General features: G+C 45.5%; 1 protein-coding gene across 1 annotated transcript in view; it reads left to right on the top strand.

The window, feature by feature from the left end:
- The window catches only part of bms1 (BMS1 ribosome biogenesis factor), a 71,495-nt gene extending 50,239 nt beyond the window's left edge, over positions 1-21,256 (top strand). Inside the window, exons 19-23 of the mRNA XM_080215695.1 lie at positions 11,302-11,424; positions 12,248-12,395; positions 16,310-16,485; positions 18,363-18,515; positions 20,775-21,256. Of these exons, the coding sequence (XP_080071821.1) occupies positions 11,302-11,424; positions 12,248-12,395; positions 16,310-16,485; positions 18,363-18,515; positions 20,775-20,999 (825 nt within the window). The 3' untranslated portion in view covers positions 21,000-21,256. The remainder of the gene's footprint in view (positions 1-11,301; positions 11,425-12,247; positions 12,396-16,309; positions 16,486-18,362; positions 18,516-20,774) is intronic.
- The last annotated feature ends 646 nt before the right edge of the window (positions 21,257-21,902 follow it).

Raw genomic sequence — 21,902 nt, 5'->3', positions numbered from 1 at the left:
TCTTCATTGAAGCAGATGTTCAATAAAACCCCACAGCCCAGCTTTTTCCCTCTGCACATCTGTGCCTCTTCTGAAAGTTCCTGTACACCCTGTTGCCATCAGGTAGTGCATTTCAAGAATCCTACAGTGGAGGCCATTCAGCCCACCAAGTCTGCACCAGCACCAACCACAACCCCACCCAGGCCCTGTCCCCATAACTCCCTGCATTTACTGTAGCTAGTTCCCCTGTCAGTAAGGGGCAATTCAGCATGGCCAATCCACCTAACCCGCACATCTTTGGACTGAGAGGAAACCGGAGGAAACCCACACACAGGCACAGGGAGAACATGCAAATTCCACACAGACAGTGTCCCAAGCCGAGAATTGAGCTCAGGTCCCTGGCGCTGTGAGGCAGCAGTGCTAATCACTGTGACGCTCATTTCAGATGTTAATGTTCTGTGTGAAGAAGCCATTCCTCATTTCCCCTCTAGCACTTTTGCGAATTATTTTCAATCCCTGACCTCTGGTTGTTTGCCAGCTTCTCCCAACTTGCTTGATCAAAACCTCTGCTAAGTTTGCCTACTTCCGCGAGATTCCTCATTAGCTTCTCTGCTCCAAAGAGGTCTCAACCTCTCCATCTATCCACACATCTATCCTTGATGTTATCTTGGTAAACATCTTCCAGGCCTTGACATATTTCCCAAAGTTTAATCTTGTCGTACTTACCCACATTAAGTTCTGTCTGCCATCAGTGTTCCTTCTGAACTTGTAGGTGTGTGGATACGTGGCGATCAGAATGTGCTGTGTAGAGACATAAGTAATCTCCTTAAGATCCGCAGATGTGATAGGCTCAGGAGCCGTTTTCTGTGTTGTAGACCTCTGACTGTGTGACTTGCCTGATAATTTTTAAGGAACCATTCAATGCAACAAGCTGGCTTGGAACAGCAAACAAAAGTTAGAGGAATCTGGCCTGTGTCATGTCAGTAAAAACAATTGTCTTGATAGTGACCCTGGAGAGTCTCATTACATGCTTTTTTCCAGTTGGCCAAATATCCATCACCACTACATTGCCTTCCATCCATAAGACATAGGAGCAGAATTAGGCCACTCATAAGTTCATATGATATAGGAGCAGAATTAGGCCATTCGGCCCATCGAGTCCGCTCTCGATCATGGCTGATATACTCCTCATTCCCATTTTCTTGCCTTCTCCCCATAACCCTTCAACCTATTCCCAATTAAGAATCTGTCTAACTCCTCCTTAAATGTACTCACTGTCCCAGCATCCACCGCACTTTGGGGTAGTGAATTCCACAGATTCACAACACTTTGGGAGAAGTAGTTTCTCCTCAATTCTTGCTACTTCTTATCTTAAGACTATGATCCTTGGTCCTAGAATGCTCCACCAGAGGAAGCATCCCCTTCATGTCTACTTTATCCATACCTTTTTATCACCATTGTATACCTCAATTTGATCTCCCCTCAGTCTTCTAAATGCCAGAGAGTATAGACCTAAACCCTTCTGACCTGAAAGATCACCCACTGAGGCAAGGTGAACAGGTTAATGATTAGTTTGCATTATTTCCTGTGTAAAACAGATATCACAATGGAGGAAATCAAACTTGGGGATGTCTCCGTCACTTGGAGCCTGCCCAGTTGACCTTCCTTCCCACCTGCTTCAGCCTGTAGTTATGGGGTTACTCAGCCCGTCAAGTCCACTCTGCCATTCAATCATGGCTGATCGTTTTCTCATCCCCATTCTCCTGGCTTTTCCCTCTAGCCCCAGATCCCCTTATTAATCAAGAACCTATCTATCTCTGACTTAAAGACACTCAATGACCTGGCCAGTGACTGTTTTCTTTATTCCTTCATGGGATGGGGGCGTCACTGGCAATTTGCTGTCCATTCAAACTGCCCTTGAGAAGTTGATGTTGAGTCAAGCACCTACAGCTGCAGCAGCCCGTGGTGTAGGCAGGGAGTTCCAGAGTTTCAATTCTGACAGTGAAGGAATGGTGTTACTTTTTCAAATCAGGATGATGAGTGACGTGGAGGAGAGTGTTCCCTTGTGCCTGCTGCCCTTGTCCTTATAGAAGGTATACGAGATTGTGGGTTTGGAAGGTGCTTTCAAAGGAAACTTGGTTAGTCGCTGCACTGCATCTTGTAGATGGTACACACTGCTGCCTCTGTGCATTAATGGTAAAGGGACTGAATGTATCAGTTAGTGGATTGGGTGCCACTTAAGTAGACTGCTTATTGAACTATATTTGGAGCTGCACTAATCCAGGCAAGTGGAGTGTTCTGTCACATTCCTGACTTGTATCTTGCAGATAGTAGACGAGCTTTGGAGACCTAGGTGGTGAGTTGTTCCCCTCAGGAGCTTTAAATTCTGACCTCCCTTGTAGCCACAATATTGACATGACTGGCCCAATTAAATTTCTGGTGATGTGACTCAGTGATGGTTAATGCTGTCGAAAGTTGATGGAGCGTGGTTAGGTTCTCTCTTATTGAAGATGGCCCTTTGCACTCATGTGGTGCAAATGTCACTTGCTATTTATTAGCCCAAGCCTGAGTGTCTTGCTGCTCAATGGACACGGACAGTTTCAGTATCCGAGGAATTATGAATAGCATTGAACGCTGTGCAATCATGAATGAGCGTTCCCACTTTAATCTTATGAGGGTGAATGTCAGCTAAGGATTTGGCCTTACCCTGGGGAACTCCTGCATCAATATTCTGGGACTGACATGGCCTCCAAAGATCACAGCCATTTTCATTTGTGCGAGTTGTGATTCCAACCAGTGAGAGCTTCCCTCCGATTTGTACTGACTTCAATTTGCTTCTGCTCTTTGATGCTGCAGCCTTGTCAAATGCTGCTTTGATGTCAAGAGTAGTCACACTCACTGCATCTCTGTTGTTTAGCTTTTTTATTCATATTAAATTCGAATCGGTGTGTCCCAGGTGAAACCTAAATGGAGCATTAGTGAGCAGGTTATTTAGAATCATAGAATTCCTACAGTGCAGAAGGAGGCCATTTGACCCATCGAGTCTGTACTGATCACAATCCCACCCAGCCCAATCCCCATAACTCTGCATTTACCCTAGCTAGTACCCCTGACACTAAGGGGCAATTCAGCATGGCCAATCCACCTAACCTGCACATCTTTCGACTCCAGGATGAAACCAGAGTACCTGGAGGAAACCCACGCAGACACGGGGAGAATGTGCAGACTCCACACAGACAGTGACCCATGGCGCTGTGAGGCAGCGGTGCTAGCTACTGTGCCACCATACGGCCCCACAGTTATTGTTGTATGAGTGCAGTTGGATAGCACTGTCTAAAGACACTTTCTCTCTTACTAATGATTGAGAGTAAACTGGGGTGATAATTAGCTGGTTTGGATTTATTCGACAGCTTATGGGCAAGGCATTGCAGGGCTACATTGTTGGTTGGATGCCAATGTTGCAGCTGTATTGGAACAGCTTGGCGAGGGACATGGCTAGTTCTGGAGGACAAGTCTTCAGTTCTACTCTGGGCTGTTGTCAGGACCAAAAAGCTTTGCTGTTTGCAGTGTCATAGAAACATAGAGATAGGAGCAGGAGGAGGCTATTTGGCCCTTCGAGCCTGCTCCGCCATTCATTACGATCATGGCTGATCATCCGACTCAATAGCCTAATCCTGCTTTCTCCCCATAACCTTTGATCCCATTCGCCCCAAGTGCTATATCCAGCCCACCTCTTGAATACATTCAATGTTTTGGCATCAGCTACTTCCTGTGGGAATGAATTCCACAGGCTCACCACTCTTTGGGTGAGGAAATGTCTCCTTGTCACTGTCCTAAACGGTCTACCCTGAATCCTCAGACTGTTATCCTGGTTCTGGACTCCCCCCACCATTGGGAACATCCTCTCTGCATCTACCCTGTCTAGTCCTGTTAGAATTTTATAAATCTCTATGAGATCCGCTCTCATTCGTCTGAACTCCAGTGAAAACAATCCTAACCCAGTCAATCTCTCCTCATACATTAGTCCCACCATCCCCGGAATCAGCCTGGTAAACCTTCGCTGCACTCCCTCGAGAGCAAGAACACTCTTTCTCAGAAAAGGAGACCCAAACTGCACACAATACTCTAGGTGTGGTCTCACCAAGGCCCTGTACAATTGCAACAACACATCCCTGCTCCTGTACTCGAAACCTCTCGCAATGAAGGCCAACATACCATTTGCCTTCTTTACCGCCTGCTGTACCTACATGCTTACCTTCAGTGACTGGTGCACAAGGACACCCAGGTCTTGCTGCACACTCCCCTCTCCCATTTACAGGCATTCAGGTATAATCTGCTGTCTTGTTTTTGCTTCCAAAGTGAATAACCTCACATTTATCCAAATTATACTACATCTGCCATTGATTTGCCCACTCACCCAATCTGTCCAGATAATTCTGAAGGATCTCTGCATCCTCGTCACAGTTCATCCTCCCACCCAACTTGGTATCATTTGCAAACTTTGAGATGTTATGCTTTGTTCCCTCATCCAAATCATTAATGTATATTGTGAATAGCTGGGGTTCCAGCACCGATCCCTGTGGCACCCCCACTAGTTAATGCCTGCCTATTTGAAAAGCACTCATTAATTCGTACTCAGTTTTCTATCCACCTGAGTACACTTCCCCCAATCCCATGCGCATTCATCTTGCACGATAATCTCTTTTGCAGGACTGTCAAACGCTTTCTGAAAGTCCAAATATACCACATCGACTGGCTCCCCTTTGTCAACTCTACTGGTTACATCTTCAAAGAATTCCAACAGATTTGTCAAGCATGATTTCCCCTTCATAAATCCATGTTGACTCTGCCTGATCCTGTCACTGCTTTCTAAATGCTCTGCTCTTAAAGTCCTTGATAAGAAATTTGAGAATTTTCCCCATTGCTGATGTTAAGCTCATTGTCATTAGCTGCTTCTTGACATTAAGTGGAATAAACTGAATTATCTTAAGACTGACATGTTGGCAGTTGAAATCCTCCTCCGGAGGCCCAATTTTGTCTCTTGGGTGCATGTCCCATAAGGTTTTTGGGGGGAAGAGCCCAGAGTTTGAGATTTTCTTCCTTTGCATCATTAAAGCGTTGGGGCATTGAAACATGATTGACAAGCTGATGTCATTCCCAGTCATAGAAATCATCCAGTGCAGACGGTAGCTATTGGGTCTGTGCCAACAACAATCCCATCCAGGCCCTTTCCCCAAACCTAACCTGGACATCTTTAGACTGTGGGAGGAAACCGGAGCACCCGGAGGCAGCCCACAGGGAGAATGTGCAAACTCCACACAGGCTGGGAATTGAATCCGGGTCCCAGGCGCTGTGAGGTAGCAGCTAACCACTGTGCCACCGTGCTGCCCATCATTAAAGTTAATGTCACCGCCCTTCAAGGAGAGCTGCACAATGTTTTTGAAGCATTTTCTTTGTCCATCCTTGGGAATATTGGACATACAAAAGTTGAGAGATTGGAGTACAATGTTAGCAAGTGTGAGGTTATCCACTTTGGCAGGAATAATAGTAGGAGGGATTACTCTTTGAAGGGCGAAAAGCTGCAGCATGCTACGGTGCAGAGGGACCTGGGGGTCCTTGTGCACGAGTCGCAAAAACCCAGTCTGCAGGTGCAGCAGGCGATCAAGAAGGCGAATGGGATGCTGGCCCTTATAGCGAGGGGGATAGAATATAAAAGCAGGGAGGTCTTGCTGCAACTGTACAGGGTACTGGTAAGGCCACAGCTGGAGTACTGTGTGCAGTTTTGGTCGCCGCACTTGCGCAAGGATATTTTGGTCTTGGAGGGAGTGCAGAGGAGGTTCACTAGGCTGATATCAGAGATGAGGGGGTTGGACTATGAAGAGAGACTAAATAGACTGGGTCTGTACTCGTTGGAGTTTAGAAGAATGAGGGGGGATCTTATAGAGACGTATAAGATAATGAAAGGGATGGATAGGATAGAAGTAGAGAAATTCTTCCTGCTTAGAAAGGACAGCAGGACTAGAGGGCACAGCCTCAAGATAAGGGGGAGCAGTTTAGAATGGAGTTGAGGAGGAACTTCTTCACTCAAAGGGTGGTGAATCGCTGGAATTCTCTGCCCGTTGAAGTGGTGGAGGCTACCTCGCTAAATATATTTAAGACACGGGTAGGTAGGTTTTTCGTAGACAAGGGAATTAAGGGTTATGGGGAGAAAGCGGGAAAGTGGAACTGAGCCACTTCAGATCAGCCGTGATCTTATTGAATGGCGGGGCAGGCTCGAAGGGCTAGATGGCCTACTCCTGCCCCTACTTCTTATGTTCTTATGGGTCCTGGTGGGAGCAGCACTCCCCTTTCCAAAGATGAAAGACTGTGGTCAGACCTCGTACCATCTCTACACCAGCTGCTTTCTGAAATCTCGGGCATATCTCATGTGAATCAAGTAACTTTGAAGTCAGCCCATCATCACCAGCTATCATCTACTTTTATCTTGTTCAACATTCTGACTCCCCTTCCTTCACTGAGACAAAAAGTTCACCCTCCCCTTCCTCAGATGTGAAATAATTATTTGATATGTTATCTTTGCCACTCCACAGTAATAATTTTGCTCTAATTGATTTGTGATTCTTTTAACTTTCTATTTATGTTTATATTTTGGGTCCCCTTGTATACTACCCACTAATCCTTTTCTCATACTCTCCCTTTGTTGTTCTCAAGTCCTTATTCAATTGCCCCATGGATTCTGCCAGGTTTTCAGTTGACCTTAGTGTTGGGGGATTAGCTAGGATAAATGAGAGTTTCGGGAATAGGGCCTGGGTGGGATTGTGTTTGATACAGACTTGATAGTCCAAATGGCCGCCTTCTGTACCGTAGGGATTTTATGATAAACTTCTATTTTCTGTTTTATTAAAATTAATAAATTTAATAATTAGAGATTAAATAGACTGGGCCTGTACTCGGAGTTTAGAAGGCTGAGGGGGATCTTATAGAGACTTACAAGATAATGAAGGGGCTAGATAGGGTAGAGGTAGAGAGATTCTTTTCACTTAGAAAGGAAAACAGAACTAGGGGGCACAGCCTCAAAATAAGGGGGGGGGGGCAGTTTAGAACGGAGTTGAGGAGGAACTTCTTCACTCAAAGGGTGGTGAATCTCTGGAATTCTCTGCCCGTTGAAGTGGTGGAGGCTACCTCGCTGAATATATTTAAGTCACGGGTAGATAGGTTTCTGATAGACAGGGGAATTAAGGGTTATGGGGAGAAAGCGGGAAAGTGGAACTGAACCACTTCAGATCAGCCATGATCTTATTGAATGGCGGGGCAGGCTTGAAGGGCTAGATGGCCTACTCCTGCTCCTATTTCTTATGTTCTTATTTAATGTTCAGTTGGGCTGATCAGTGGCAAATGGAATTCAATCCAGATTAAAATGAGGTGATGCACTTGGGCAGGACAAACAAGACAAAGGAAATACATGAAGAATGGCAGGACCCTGGGAAGCACCGAGGATTAGAGGGACCTTGGTGTGTGGGTACACCAGTCCCTGAAGGCAGCGGGGCATGTGGTTAAGAAGGCGCGTGGCATACTTGCCTTTATTAGCTGAGGCGTACTGTTTAAGAGCGGGGAGGTTATGCTGGAACTATATAAATTGTTGATTAGGCCACAGCTAGAATATTTGTGTGCAGTTCTGGAACCCACATTATAGGAGGAATGTGATGGTTTTGGAGAGGGTGCAGAGGAGATTTACTTGGATGCTGCCACGGCAGGAGAGTTTTCATTATGAAGAGAGATTGGATAAACTGGGATAGCTTGCCTGTAACAGAGAGGCTGAGGGGAAACATGATTGAGATGTATAAAATTATGAGAGGCATAGATAAAAACTTTCTCCAATGATCAGTGACTCGGGTATTAAGGTAATGGGAAGGAGGTTTAGAGAGGATGTGAGGAAAATCTTTTCACATAAAGGATGGTGGGAATCTGGAATTCAGTGCCTGAAAGGGTGGTGGAATCAGACCCTCAACACTGAAGAAATATTTAGATATATACTTGTGATTCCAAGGTTATGAGTTAAGTGCTAGAAAATGAGATGAAGATAGTTGGGAGGTTTCTCTGACTAATGCGGATGCAGTGGGCTGAAGGGCCTTTTTCTATACTGTAGACCTCCATAACTTCCTTTTCATGGGACAATGCCTGATTTGTTCCTTAAATATCTGTGCTTTAAAAGTGTACCCCTGTTCATCTGTTATTTTTGCCCAATCTGGCTGGCTCACCTGCGATTTATCCTTTCTCACATCATGTTGGCTCTCTTCTTTGATGGTTGGTTTTTCTTAATCCTGTTCTGCAGCTGCTTTAAACCCCCACTGATCTTATCTCTAATACCTAACACATAACAGTATCCATTTCCCAGAACTAGATCCAGTACTGTTTCCTTCCTTGTTGGGCTAGTAACATACTGATGAAGGAAACGCGCAAACTTCAGAAGAGGAACAGGCCCTTCGGCCCTCCAAGCCTGTGCCAATCACGATACCCAAACTGAACTGAACTAACTGAAACATGATACCCTAACTGTCGCAAAAACCCAGCCTGCAGGTGGTCAGGAAGGCAAATGGGATGCTGGCCTTTATAGCGAGGGGGATTGAATATAAAAGTAGGGAGGTCTTGCTGCAACTGTACAGGGCACTGGTGAGGCCACAGCTGGAGTACTGTGTGCAGTTTTGGTCGCCGCACTTACGCAAGGATATTTTGGCCTTGGGAGTGCAGAGGAGGTTTACTAGGCTGATACCGGAGTTGAGGTGGTTGAACTATGAGTAGAGGCTGAATAAATTAGGCTTGTACTCGTTAGAGTTTAGAAGAATGAGGGGAGATCTCATTGAGACATATAAGATGATGAATGGGATGGATAGGATAGAGGTGGAGAGGCTCTTCCCACTCAAAGGACAGTAGGACTAGAGGGCACAGCCTCAAGATAAAGGGGGGGTGGTTTAGAACGGAGTTGAGGAAGAACTTCTTCACTCAAAGGGTGGTGAATCTCTGGAATTCTCTGCCCGTTGAAGTGGTGGAGGCTACCTCGCTGAATATATTTAAGACGCGGGTAGATAGGTTTTTGATAGGCAAGGGGATTAAGGGTTATGGGGAGAGGGCGGGAAAGTGGAACTGATCCACTTCAGATCAGCCATGATCTTATTGAATGGCGGGGCAGGCTCGAAGGGCTAGATGGTCTACTCCTGCTCCTATTTCTTATGTTCTTATGTTCTAACTAAAAAAAATTCTGCCCTTACTTGGTCCGTGTCCCTCTATTTCGTCCCTATTCGTGTACCCATCCAGATACCTCTTAAATGTTGCTAATTTGTCTGCTTCCACCACCTCTTCCACACACTTAACACACACTACTGAAAAACATCCCCCCACACATCTCCATTAAACTTTCCCCCTCTCACCTTGAATCTATGCCTCCTTTGTAATTGACACTTCCACCCAGGGTAGAAGCCTATGGCTATCCACCCTGCCTGTGTCTCTCATAATAGGGCGGCATGGTGGCACAGTGGTTAGCTCAGCTGCCTCAGACCACCAGGGATCCAAGTTTGATTCCCGGTTTGGATCATTGTCTGTGTGGACTCTGCATGTTCTCCCTGTGTTTGTGTGGGTTCCTCCAGTGCTCTGGATTCCTCCCACAGTCCAAAGATGTGTGGGTTAGGTGGATTGGCTGTGTAAAATTGCCCCTTAGTGTCAGGGGGATCAGCAGGGTAAACGCATGGGGTAATGGACGTAGGGCCCGTGTGGGATTGTGGTTGGTGCTGACTCGATGGGCTGAATGGCCTCCTGCACTGTAGGGATTCTATGATTCTAATTTTCTGGACCTCTGTCAGGTCAGCATCTTCAAATTTTTAAAAATTCTTCAAAGGAAAATATGGCAGATAGTGGAAATTTCACTTAAGATGAGAAAATGCTGAAGAACTCAGCACCTGTGGAGAGAGAATTAAATTGGTGCCCTCTAGCTCTCGATCCTCCTTGCATTGGTAACAATTTCTCTCTCTTGGCTCCCTCATGATTTTGAATACCTCTATCAGATCTCTCAACTTTCTCCTCTAAAAAGCACAGGTCCAGCTTCTCCAATCTATTAAGTTGCTCATCCCTGGATCTATATCTTCTCCGCATCCAAAGTACGGTTGCCCAAAGTTGGACAAGATTACACCAACTGGGGCCACACCAACGCCTTAGCAAGATTCATCTTTGCTTCCTTGCTTTGGTACTCTGACTTTATAAAGCCCAACCTGTCCTCAACCTGTCCAGTTAGCTTGAATGATTTAGAGTGATAGAGACTTACAGCATGGACACAGGCTCTTCGGCCCAACTTGTCCATGCTGCCCCTTTTTTAACTCCTAAACTAGTCCCAATTGCCCATGTTTGGTCTATACCCCTCTATACCCATCTTGCCCATGTAAATGTCTAAATGCTTCTTAAAAGACAAAATTGTACCTGCCTCTATGACTACCTCTGGCAGATTATTCCAGACGCCCACCATCCTCTGTGTGAAAAAAAATTGCCCCTCTGGATCCTTTTGTATCTCTTCCCTCCCCTCACTTAAACCTGTGCCCTCTAGTTCTAGACTCCTTTACCTTCGGGAAAAGATATTGACTATCTAGCTGATCTATGCCCCTCGATATTTTACAGACCTCTATAAGATCACTCTTAAGCCTCCTACATGTACATGTTTATTCCTAGGTTTCTCTGTTCCTATTCTCCATTGTCACGTGTCTCATTGCAAGATCTTGGTTTCCTTCTCTTTGAAAAATTAGTTTAAGTCCCTCGTCTCAGCATTGTTTAGTCCCCAGCCCTATTTAGTTGCACAGGTCCCTGTTGTACTAGTCTTTCCCTCAGGAGTCTGAAGCCCCCTCCCGCATCACTTTCAGCTGCACATTCACTTTTGTTATCTTCCTGCCTCTGGACCCACTCACACATGGCACTGAGAATAATCCAGAGATCTCCCACTTCTGAGATCCTGTGCTTGAATCTTTTGTCGGACTCCTGAAACTCTGTCTCTAGGTCTTGTTCACAGCGATCAGTTGGGGTCTGGGATGCTCTGTCTGGAAGTGTGGTAGAGACAGGTTCAATCAAGGCGTTCAGTTGGGCAATTTAGATAATAATTTGAATAGAAACAATGTGCGGGGAAGAGGCAGAGGAATGGCACTAAGTCACAATACAATGGGCTTTCTGCATTGTAACAATTCTGTGAATCAGTCCCTTCTACACTTGCTCAGTAACGAACCATTTTTCTTGTATCCTCAGTGTAGATGAGTCACCTTCTTGAGACTAACTATAGATTTATTTTTGCAGAAAGATTTCCGGATAGCAGCGACAGGCGTGGTGCTGGATCTTGATAAATCTGTATCTATCGTTAAAAAACTCAAGTTGGTGGGGTTCCCATTCAAGATATACAAGAACACAGCCTTCATAAAGGTGATATCATCTTTACTGCTGCCAACAGTTTCCCTTTCTAATGCTCCATTTCCCCTTTGTCTTACCTCTCTTTTACTCCCCTCTATCAGGGTGGCACAGTGGTTAGCATTGTTGCCTCACAACACCAAAGACCCAGGTTCGATTCTGGCCTTGGGTGACTGTGGAGTCTGCATGTTCTCCCTGTGTCTGCGTGGGTTTCCTCCAGGTGCTCCAGTTTCCTCCCCCACAGTCCGAAGACATACAGGTTGGGCATATTGGCCATGCTAAATTGCCCCTTAGTGTACCAAGATCTGAAGGTTAGGGGGATTAATGGGATAAATGCACGGGGTTATACAATCCCAGTAAGAAGTCTCACAACACCAGGTTAAAGTCCAACCAGTTTATTTGATAGTAAACTGGTTGGACTTTAATCTGGTGTTGTGAGACTTCTTGCTGTGTTTACCCCAGTCCAATGCCGGCATTTCCATGTTATAGAATCCCTACAGTGCAGGAGGAGGCCATTCTGCATTGATTACAATCCCACTAGGCCCATCCCTGTAACCCCACGTATTTACCTACTAATCCCCCTGGCACTAAGGAGCAATTTAGAATGGCCAATCCACCTAACCCACACATCTTTGGACTGTGGGAGGAAACCAGAGTACCTGGAAGAAATCCACGCAGACAAGGGGGAGAATGTGCAAACTCCACACAGACAGTGACCTGAGGCCGCAATTGAATCCAGGTCTCTGGTGCTGTGAGGCAGGAGTGCTAACCACTATGTCACCGTGCCGCCCATGTCTGTTCTCTTGGATTAGCTCATGAATATTGTCTCTGAACGCAGGGAATGTTTAACTCCGCGCTGGAAGTTGCTAAATATGAGAATGCTGTGATCCGAACTGTGAGCGGGATCCGTGGTCAACTGAAGAAAGCACTTCGCACCCCAGAGGGTGGGTTCCGAGCATCCTTTGAGGACAAGCTACTGATGAGTGGTGAGTGATGTATCTTTCAATGTAATGATTAAGGAAATGGTCTCCAAGTGTGATGTAACTGATGTTACAGACAGGAGGGTGGGGAACATAGACACATAGAAAATAGGAGCAGGAAGAGGCCATTTGGCCCTTCGAGCCTGCTCCGCCATTCATCATGGCTGATCATCCAACTCAATCGCCTCATCCTGCTTTTTCCCATAACCTTTGATCCCATTTGTCCCAATTTTAAACAGCCCTGATTTCCCTGCTTACTGGTCATCTGTGAACAGACAGACTTATTTTTTATTCTGATTTTCCCCTTTATAAATATTTTCTTGACCCCCTTAAACTTGAAGTGTTTCAATCCTCTATCCGTAAGTTACACAGTAGACGCGAGCTAAAATATATACGCACATGCATGCTGGAACATAAAGTGATTTAGTCTTGGAGGCATGAGTGCCAACGTTTCAGCTGTTTGCAGTTTTTGGTGAGGGCCAGTCTCCTTTCTGCTACCACTGGCTTGATGGTAAATTGGTGGACAGCGCAGGCTATTTGCATGGAACCTCTGTTTTCTTTGGAGGGCCAACAGCGACTCACAATCTGGTCTGAAGACTGTAATGAAAAGAAGTCTCAACCAGGATCTTGGATTCGTGTCACACTATCTGTCACCCCCACGACTTGCCTGGGCTTGCAAAATCTCACTAACTATCCTGGTTGGATACAGTACACATCTCTTTAACCTGTGCTTAATGCTCTCTCCACCCACATTGTCTATACCTTTCAGACTTGATTACTTGTAAAGACTCGCATTCCAACCATTATTTTTGTAAATTGAGTTTGCGTCTTTATGTACCCTGTTTGTGAACAGAACTCCCACTTACCTGACGAAGGGGCAGCGCTCCGAAAGCTGGTGGCTTGTGTGACCGAATAAACCTGTTGGACTTTAACCTGGTGTTGTGAGACTTCTTACTGTAATTAAAAGAAGTCAGCTGGCCCCATGTCTGGGTCATGTGGTACTGATTTGTTAAACAAGGGACTCTTGTTGAAACCTTTGTATTAGAGCAGTCAAAGAGTAGAGAACCAATTACAGAAACGGCCCTTCAGCCTACCAAGCCTCTGACAAACCTTTTTGCCTCAACACAGTCTGTATCTCTCTATTCCCTGCCTATTCATGTATCTCTAAAGATGCCTCTTAAACATTGCTATCGTATCTGCTTCTACCACCATCTCTGGCAGCAAATTCTAGACACTTTGTGTAAAAAGCTTGCCTCTCACATCTCCTTTAAATTTTCCCCCTTTTACCTTAAACATTTTCCGTCCCCTCTCCAAGGCATCCTTTTGGTGGTGTGGTGTCTAGAACTGTATGCAACGTTCCAAATGTGGCCTAACCACAGTTCTATATAGCCGCAACATGACTTGCCAATTTTTATCCTCTTTGCCCCAACTGATGGCAAGCACGCTATATGTCTTCTTGACCATCTTATCCACTTGTGATGCCACTTAATTTATAGCTAAGTAAATGGCCCCCACTATTAGATTCTCACTAAAATTACTAATTATACTATTCTGTAAAGAACAGTATGTTGATGGGAAAAGAATAACCAGGGAAAGAGTAGGGCCCATGAGGGACCAAGAGGGAAATCTGAGTGTAGAGCCAGAGGACATTGATAGAGTGTTGAATGAATCCTTCACATCCATTTTCACCCAGAGAATGAAGACAATGGGATGAAATTCAGGGAGAGATTGTGAGGTTCGTGAGCAAACTGACGTGGGGAAGGACAAGGTTGGCAGCGTTAAAAGTGAATAAACCTCCAGATGAATTGTGCCCTTGGCTGCTGTGGGAAGCAAGGGAGGAGATTGCAGGGGCTCTGACCCAAATTTTTAATTCCGCTCTGGCCACGTGGGAGGTGCCAGACAACTGGAGAACAGCTAATGTGGTTCTGCTATTTAAGGAGGATTGTAGAGATAAACCAGAGAACTACAGACCACTGAGTCTCACGTCAGTGGTAGGAAAACTATTAGAGAAACTTCTGAAAGAGAGCATCTATCTCCACTTGAAGAGATAAGGCTTGGTAAAGGATAATCGGCACGGCTGCATCAGAGGGAGGTCTTGTCTAACAAATTTGATTTAGTTTCTTGAGGAGGTGACCAGGTGTGTAGTTGAGGATAGTGCAGTCGATGTGGTTTATATGGATTTCAGCAAAATCTTTGACGAGGTCCCACGTGGGAGACTTGTAAAGAAGGTAAATTCTCCTGGGGTACAGGATAATTTGATGAAGTGGATTCAGAATTGGCTGTGTTGTTGCAGACGGAGGGTGATAATAGAAGACTGCTTTAGTGACTGGAAGCCACTGTCCAGTGGCATACACCGGAATCAGTGCTGGGCTCCCTATTATTCATCATTTTTATATAAATGACATTGATGACTGTGGGAGGTGGGATCAGTAAATTTGCCGACGACACAAAGATTGTCCGAGTGGTTAACAGTAAAGCGGAGTGCCTTTGACTACAAGAACGTATAGATGGAATGGTCAAATGGGCAGATCAGTGGCAGATGATACACTTTGGAAGGAGTAATTTGATGAGGAAATATTCAGTGAAGGGCATGACACTAGGAAGTTCTGTAGAGTAAAGAGATGTTGGCGAGTTTGTCCATAGATTTCTGAAAGCGGAAGAGCATGTTAGCAGGGTGGTGAAAAAGGTATATGGTTCACTTGCCTTTATCAGAGGCCACAGCTCGAGTACTGTGTGCAGTTCTGGTGGCCACATTATCAGAAGGATGTGATTGCACTGGAGTGGGTGCAGGGGAAATTTGCCAGGATGCTGCTTGGGATGGAGCATTTAAGTTATAAAGAGAGGTTGGATAGGCTTGGGTTCTTTTTGCTGGAGCAGAGAAGACTGAGGGGCACCCTGATTGAGGTGTACAAGATTGAGATAAATCTCTCATCAGGATAAGGAGCAGATGTTTCCTTTAGTTGAAGGTTGAAAACTTAAAAAAACAGTCGCAAGAGGACACACGTTGAAGGTGAGGGGCAGGAGACTTGGAGGGGATGTCAGGAAAAATATTTTTACCTAGAGGGTGGTGACGGTCTGGAATGCGCTGCCTGTGAGGGTGGTGGGGGTGGGATGCCTCACATCCTTTAAAAAGTATCTGGATGAGCACTTGGCACATCTGAACATTCAGGGCTATGAGCCAAGTGCTAGTAAATGGGGTTAGGTGGGAGTTCAGGTATTTCTAATGTGCCAATGCGGACTCGATGGGCCGAAGGGCCTCTTCTGTGCTCTATGATTTTAGGAACAGTCTAAGTCTCACTCTTAAAGCCCAGTTCTGTACTACTCTGACACTTTAAGTCCTCCAGCATTCTCCTCAAGGTACTCCTGACTGACCGTCCCACTGTCCTTGCATTCATCAAGGTGCTACCTATCCCGGTGTTCCCCTTCTCTCATTCTCCTCTAGGTGCTGTCTGTCTGTCCCAGTGCCACTCCCTCTCACTCTCGTCTAGGTGCTGCTGACTGTCTGTCCCAGTGTCCTCCTCTCACATTCTCCTCTAGGTGTTGCTGTCTGTCCAGTTCTCCTCCTCTCGCACACACCTAGGTGCTGTTGGTTCCAGTGTCCTCCCCTCACTCTCTCCTCTAGGTGCTGCTGTCTTGACTCTCGTGCGGAATCGGTGATCAGCATAAACCTGTGTCCTACCGTATTTTAATATATGATAGGAAAGCTTATGTTTTAATTGTTTTGGAGACAAAGAACAACACAGCACGGGAAACAGGCCCTTCGGCCCAACGAGTCCACGCCGCCATCTTAACAATGTATTTTTCCTACACCTTCCTTAACCCGTGTCTATGCTTATGGAGACAGATTTTATTCAGTTGGTAGTCACATTGTGATGTGTTCACCAGTATGTAGCTAACCTGTTTATTTTGTTGTTTCTCAGATATTGTTTTCTTGAGAACGTGGTATCCAGTTTCTGTGCCAAAGTTGTATAATCCAGTCACGTCGTTGCTTAGACCAGTCGGCGAGAGAGAGACTTGGACTGGAATGAGAACTGTTGGACAACTCAAACATGACTTGGGCATTAAGATCAAACCATCCAAGGATTCCTTGTACAGGGTAATGGCCGATTAATACTTTCCTAATGGCAGCGCCAAACTGGAATAATTGGATTCAGAATTGGGTTGGAATTACTGCCATAGGGCAAACAGCATAAAGAGATATAGTTAGTTTTTCCAGGATAGCAAATTAGGACTGGAATAATACCAAGTGTTGAACTTCACATTGAAAATCCTGAGGAGAGGCAGCAGCATTGCTGGCACTAATCCCAGGTACCAGTCAAAGCCAGGGGCATTGTCCTGTTCCGCCCTCTGCCCCCCAGGCACAGTCCAACCATCCCAGCACCAACTGGGATCCGTGCAGTCAATGGCAGTGCTCCGAGGAAAGGAATAGAGAAGATTAGGATTTTAGAACTGAAAATGCTGGAAAATCTCAGCAGGTCTGACAGCGCCTGTGAAGACAATAGAGCCAATATGTCAAGTTTGAATGACCCTTTGTCAGCTCTTAGTGGCACAATGGTTAGCACTGTTGCCTCACAGTGCCAAGGACCTGGGTTCACTTCCAGCCTCGGATCTCCATATGTATAATATCAAGGGTAGGACTCTTAGCAGTGTAGAGGATCAGAAGGGCCTTGGGGTCCGGGTCCATAGGACTCTTAAATCGGCCTCGCAGGTGGAGGATGTGGTCAAGAAGGCGTATGGTGTACTGGCCTTCATTAACCGAAGGATTGAGTTTAGGAGTCGGGAGGTAATGCTGCAGCTTTGAGGCCCTTGTCTGACCCCACTTGGAGTACTGTGCTCAGTTCTGGTCGCCTCACTACAGGAAGGATGTGGAGGTTATTGAAAGGGTGCAGAGGAGATTTACAAGGATGTTGCCTGGATTGGGTGGCATGCCTTATGAGGATAGGTTGAGGAAGTTGAGTCTTTTCTCCCTGGAGAGACAAAGGATTTGAGAGGTGACCTGATAGAGGTTTATAAGATGTTGAGTGGTATAGAAAGCCTCTGAGAACCAACCTATTTCCCAGGGCTGAAATGGTCGCTACGAGAGGACACAGGTTTAAGGTGCTGGGGAGTAGGTACAGAGGAGATGTCAGGGGTAAGTTTTTCACTCAGAGGGCGGTGAGTGAGTGGAATCGGCTGCCGTCGGTGGTGGTGGTGGTGGAGGCGAACTCACTGGGGTCTTTTAAAAGACTTCTGGATGAGTACATGGGATTTAATGGGATTGAGGGTTACAGATAGGTCTGGTAAGTAGGAATATGATCGGCACAACTTGTGGGCCGAAGGGCCTGTTTTTGCTGTAGTGTTCTATGTTCTGTGTGTGCGGTGCGTGGGTCTGCATGGGTTTCCTCCAGGTGCTCTGAAGATGTGCGGGCTAGGTGGATTGGCCATTCTAAGTTGCCCCCTTACTGTCGGGGGGACTAACAGGATAAGTACGTGGGGTTACGGGAATTCAGTTTGGGTGGGTTTGTTGCAGGCTCAATGGACTAAATGGCCTCCTGCACCGTAAGGATTCTCTGATTTAAAAAAAAATCAACGAGTGATGAGGAATTTGTCCTGCAGCAATTTATCATCTGAACTGTAGTGTCTGTAAGGGTGGTGGAAGTAGATTAAATAACTTTTAAAAGGCAGCTGGGGAAGGGAAAGGGGAGACTGATTGTAGTCGATCTTTCAGAGTCAAAACACGCATGATGGGCCAAATGTCGTCCTCCAGTGTCGAATGATGTGATTTATTTCAAGTCTGTGACTTAGAATCCTGGTGCCAGTTGTAAAGAATCAGTAGTTCAGGTGCTGAATTCCTGATAGTCAAACACCTTTAACCTGCCAGAGTATTTTCCTTTCTATGTAATTGAATTTATTACTGGGTCAGATCCTGTGACGCAGAGTTGGTTGCTGATCTGGCTTGTGCTGTGTTTCTAATCGTGTATATTTTTTCTCCAGCCTATCGAGAGGAAGGTGAAACATTTCAATCCACTCCATATCCCCAAGGCACTGCAGAAGGCTCTGCCTTTTAAGAACAAGCCCAAATTCCATGAGAAGTTGGCGCCTGAGAGGCGGCGAGTGGCTGTCATCAAAAGCTCAAAGGAGAGAAAGGTAAGTGTGCAGAAACAGAAGAAATTCACGTCCTGTGTTTCCAAGGCAGTGGGTTACCTCAGTATTCGCCAAAGAGGGGGACTTGATGGATAAGGAACCGAGGGTAGCGTGTGTAGATGTTCCGGGTCAAGTCAATATCAAAAAGGTAGTGGTGTTGGGCATCTTAAAAAGTGTTAGATAGGTCCCCAGGGCCTGATGGAATTTACTCCAGAATACTGAGGGAGGCAGGGGTTGAAATTGCTAGGGGCCTTGACAGAAATCTTTGTATCCTCGTTGGTTATCGTCCAGTCCTCTGGAACTTCACGTGTAACCAATGTTCTTCCATTGTTTAAGAAGGGCAGCAGGGATAAGCCAGGAAATTTTAGGCCAGTGAGCCTAACATCAGTGGTTGGGAAATTATTGGAAAAGATTCTCAGTGACAGGATTTACTTATACTTGGAAGAAAATAGACTTATTTGTGATAGCATGATTTTGTGAAGGGGAGCTTCACTAACTTGATTGAGTTTTTTTGAGGGAGATGATAGATGAGGGAAAGGCAGTGGATGTTGTATACACGGACTTTAGTAAAGCCTTTGACAAGGTCCCTCATGGTAGGCTGGTACGAAAGGTGAAGTCACACAGGATCAGAGGAGAGCTGGCAAGATGGATACAGAACTGGCTTGGCCATCGAAGACAGGGTAGCAGTAAAGGTGCTTTTCTGAATGGAAGGCTGCGACTAACGGTGTTCCACAAGGGACCAGTTCCAGGACCTTTGTTCTTCACAGTATATCTAAATGATTCGGAGGAAAATGTAGCTGGTCTGATTAGTAAGTTCACAGATGAGACAAAAATTGGTGGAGTTACAGATAGTGAAGAGAATACAGCAAGATATAGACCGGTTGGAGACTTGGGCGGAGAAATGTAGATGGCATTTAATCTGGACGAGTGTAAGATAATGCATTTTGGAAAGTTCAATGCATGTAGGAATTATACAGTAAATGGTAAACCTTTAGGAGTATTGATAGGCAGAGAGATCTGGGTGTACACGTCTACCGATCACAAAGTGGCAAAGCAGGTGGATAAGGTAGTCAAGAAAGCACATGCATACTTTTATCAGTTGGGGCATTGAGTTTAAAAATTGGCAGGTCATGCTGCAGCTGTACAGAACTTTCGTCCTCATGTAGAACATTGCATACAATTCTGGTTGCTACACTACCAGAAGGATGTGGGTGCTTTGGAGAGGGTATAGAAGAGGTTTACCAGGATGTTGTCTGGTCTGGAGGGTATGAGCTATGAGGAGAGGTTGGGTAGACTTGGTTTGTTCTCATTGGAATGACGGAGATTGAGGGGCGACCTGACAGAGTTTTACAAGATTGAGTGCAATGGATAGAGTGGATGGTCAGATGCTCTTTCCTAGGGTAGAAAGGTCAAGTACGGTTTAAGATGTGTGGGGAAAAGTTTAGAGGAGATGTGCGAGGCAAGAGAGATGTCACCTGACCAGGTTCATTTCCCAATACCAAATCAAGTACAGCCTCTCCTCTTGTAGGCTTACCCACATACTGTGTCAAGAAACCCTCCTGAACACACCTAACAAACTCCTCCCCATCTAAACCTCTTACCTTAGGGAGATTTCAACCAATATTTGGGAAATTAAAATCTCCCATCACGACAACTGTTATTATTAAACCTTTCCAGGATTTGCTTCCCAATCTGTTCCTCAACATCGCTGCTACTATTGGGTGGCCTATAGAAAACACGCAGTAAAGTTATTGACTCCTTCCTGCTCATAACCTCCACCCACAGAGGCTCCGTAGACAATCCCTCCACGGCGTCCATCTTTTCTGCAGCTGTGACACTATCTCTGGTCGGCATGACCTCCCCCGACAAAGGGGCAAATCCCGAAAGCTTGTGAGTTTACTATCAAATAAATTGGTTGGACTTTAACCTGGTGTTGTGAGACTGCTTACAAGCTTCGAAAGCCAGGGCTCCAGTTTCTGCAGCTGGGAGTTCTTCCTGCACTTGGTCACCCATGACAGTGGCTGCGACTGTTCAGATGTGACACGCCACACATTCCCCTACCTGTCTTCACCTGACATTTCTTAAGTGTAAAGTTAGTGGCTTAGACTAGAACATATCTGGATACAGGTGTTAGTTTAAGAAGTTTTCTAATCTACCTTAACCAGTTTCATTGGAATCGTCAACTTCCACTGTTTGAGTTGGACAGTAAATACGAGATAATGTTAGGCTCCGTGTTCTTAAACTACACTGTTTTGTCCTCAGATCGCAGCCCTGCTATCCTCTCTGCGTACTTTGAATACATACAAAATAAAGAAACAGCGCAAGAAGGACCGCCAGCAACACAAAGAGTTCCTTGCGCAGAAAAGCAAACAGCAAGAGGACAAGATCAAGAAGCAAAAAGAAGCTCGGAAGAAGATCCATCGTATCCTGGGACAGAAGGAGAGGTACAAAATGAAAAGCAGTCTGAAAGGACGGGAAGAGGACTGAAACAGTTGGCTTTGCCAGTCTACATTGCAATCTGCAGAGAGTCAGAGCTGGAAAAAACATCTGTATTGACATCAGTGACACTTTTAAATTGTTTCTTTTCTGAGACTATATCTTCATTTCAATTTGGTCTTTGTGCAGATTTTGATTCACAGAGTCTAAAATGGTGCGTGTCACACACATATGATGCAAAGTTAAATACCCCGTGCTCCGTGATGCACAGTGTATTATGAAAACAGTAAAATTACTCGTTAACCCTGTGACTAATACTTTATTTTCCAGCACTTAGGTCAAGTTAAGTACCACTTTCACAAATCACATTTAATCTGAGGCTGTGGGACAGTGTTATTTTTAGGGACATTGAGTATCTGGAAGAGGAATAAGACCATAAGACATAGGAGCACTATTAGGCCACTCGGCCCATCGAGTCTGCTCCACCATTCAATCATGGCTGATATTTTTGTCATCCCCATTCTCCTGCATTTTCCCTATAACCAGTGATCCCGTTATTAGTCAAGAGCCTATCTATCTCTGTCTTAAAGACACTCAATGACCTGGCCTCCACAGCCTTCTGTGGCATAGAGTTCCACAATTTCTGGCTGAAGAAATTCCTCCTCATCTCTGTTTTAAAGCATTGTCCCTTCAGCCTGAGGTTGTGCCCTCTGGTTCTAGTTTTTCCTCCTAATAAGAACATAAGAAATAGGAGCAGGAGTAGGCCAACTAGCCCTTCGAGCCTGCCCCGCCATTCAATAAGATCATGGCTGATCTGATAGTGGATCAGTTCCACTTGCCCGCTTTCTCTTCATAACCCTTAATTCCCCTGTCTATCAGAAACCTACCTACCCGTGACTTAAACATATTCAGCGAGGTAGCCTCCACCACTTCAATGGGTAGAGAATTCCAGAG

Source organism: Carcharhinus amblyrhynchos, chromosome 31 (genome assembly GCF_965287045.1).
Source record: "Carcharhinus amblyrhynchos chromosome 31, sCarAmb.v2.hapA, whole genome shotgun sequence".
NCBI classification, from domain to species: Eukaryota; Metazoa; Chordata; class Chondrichthyes; order Carcharhiniformes; family Carcharhinidae; genus Carcharhinus; species Carcharhinus amblyrhynchos.
Note: the sequence above shows the minus strand (reverse complement) of the source record. Positions and strands in the feature narration are given on the sequence as shown.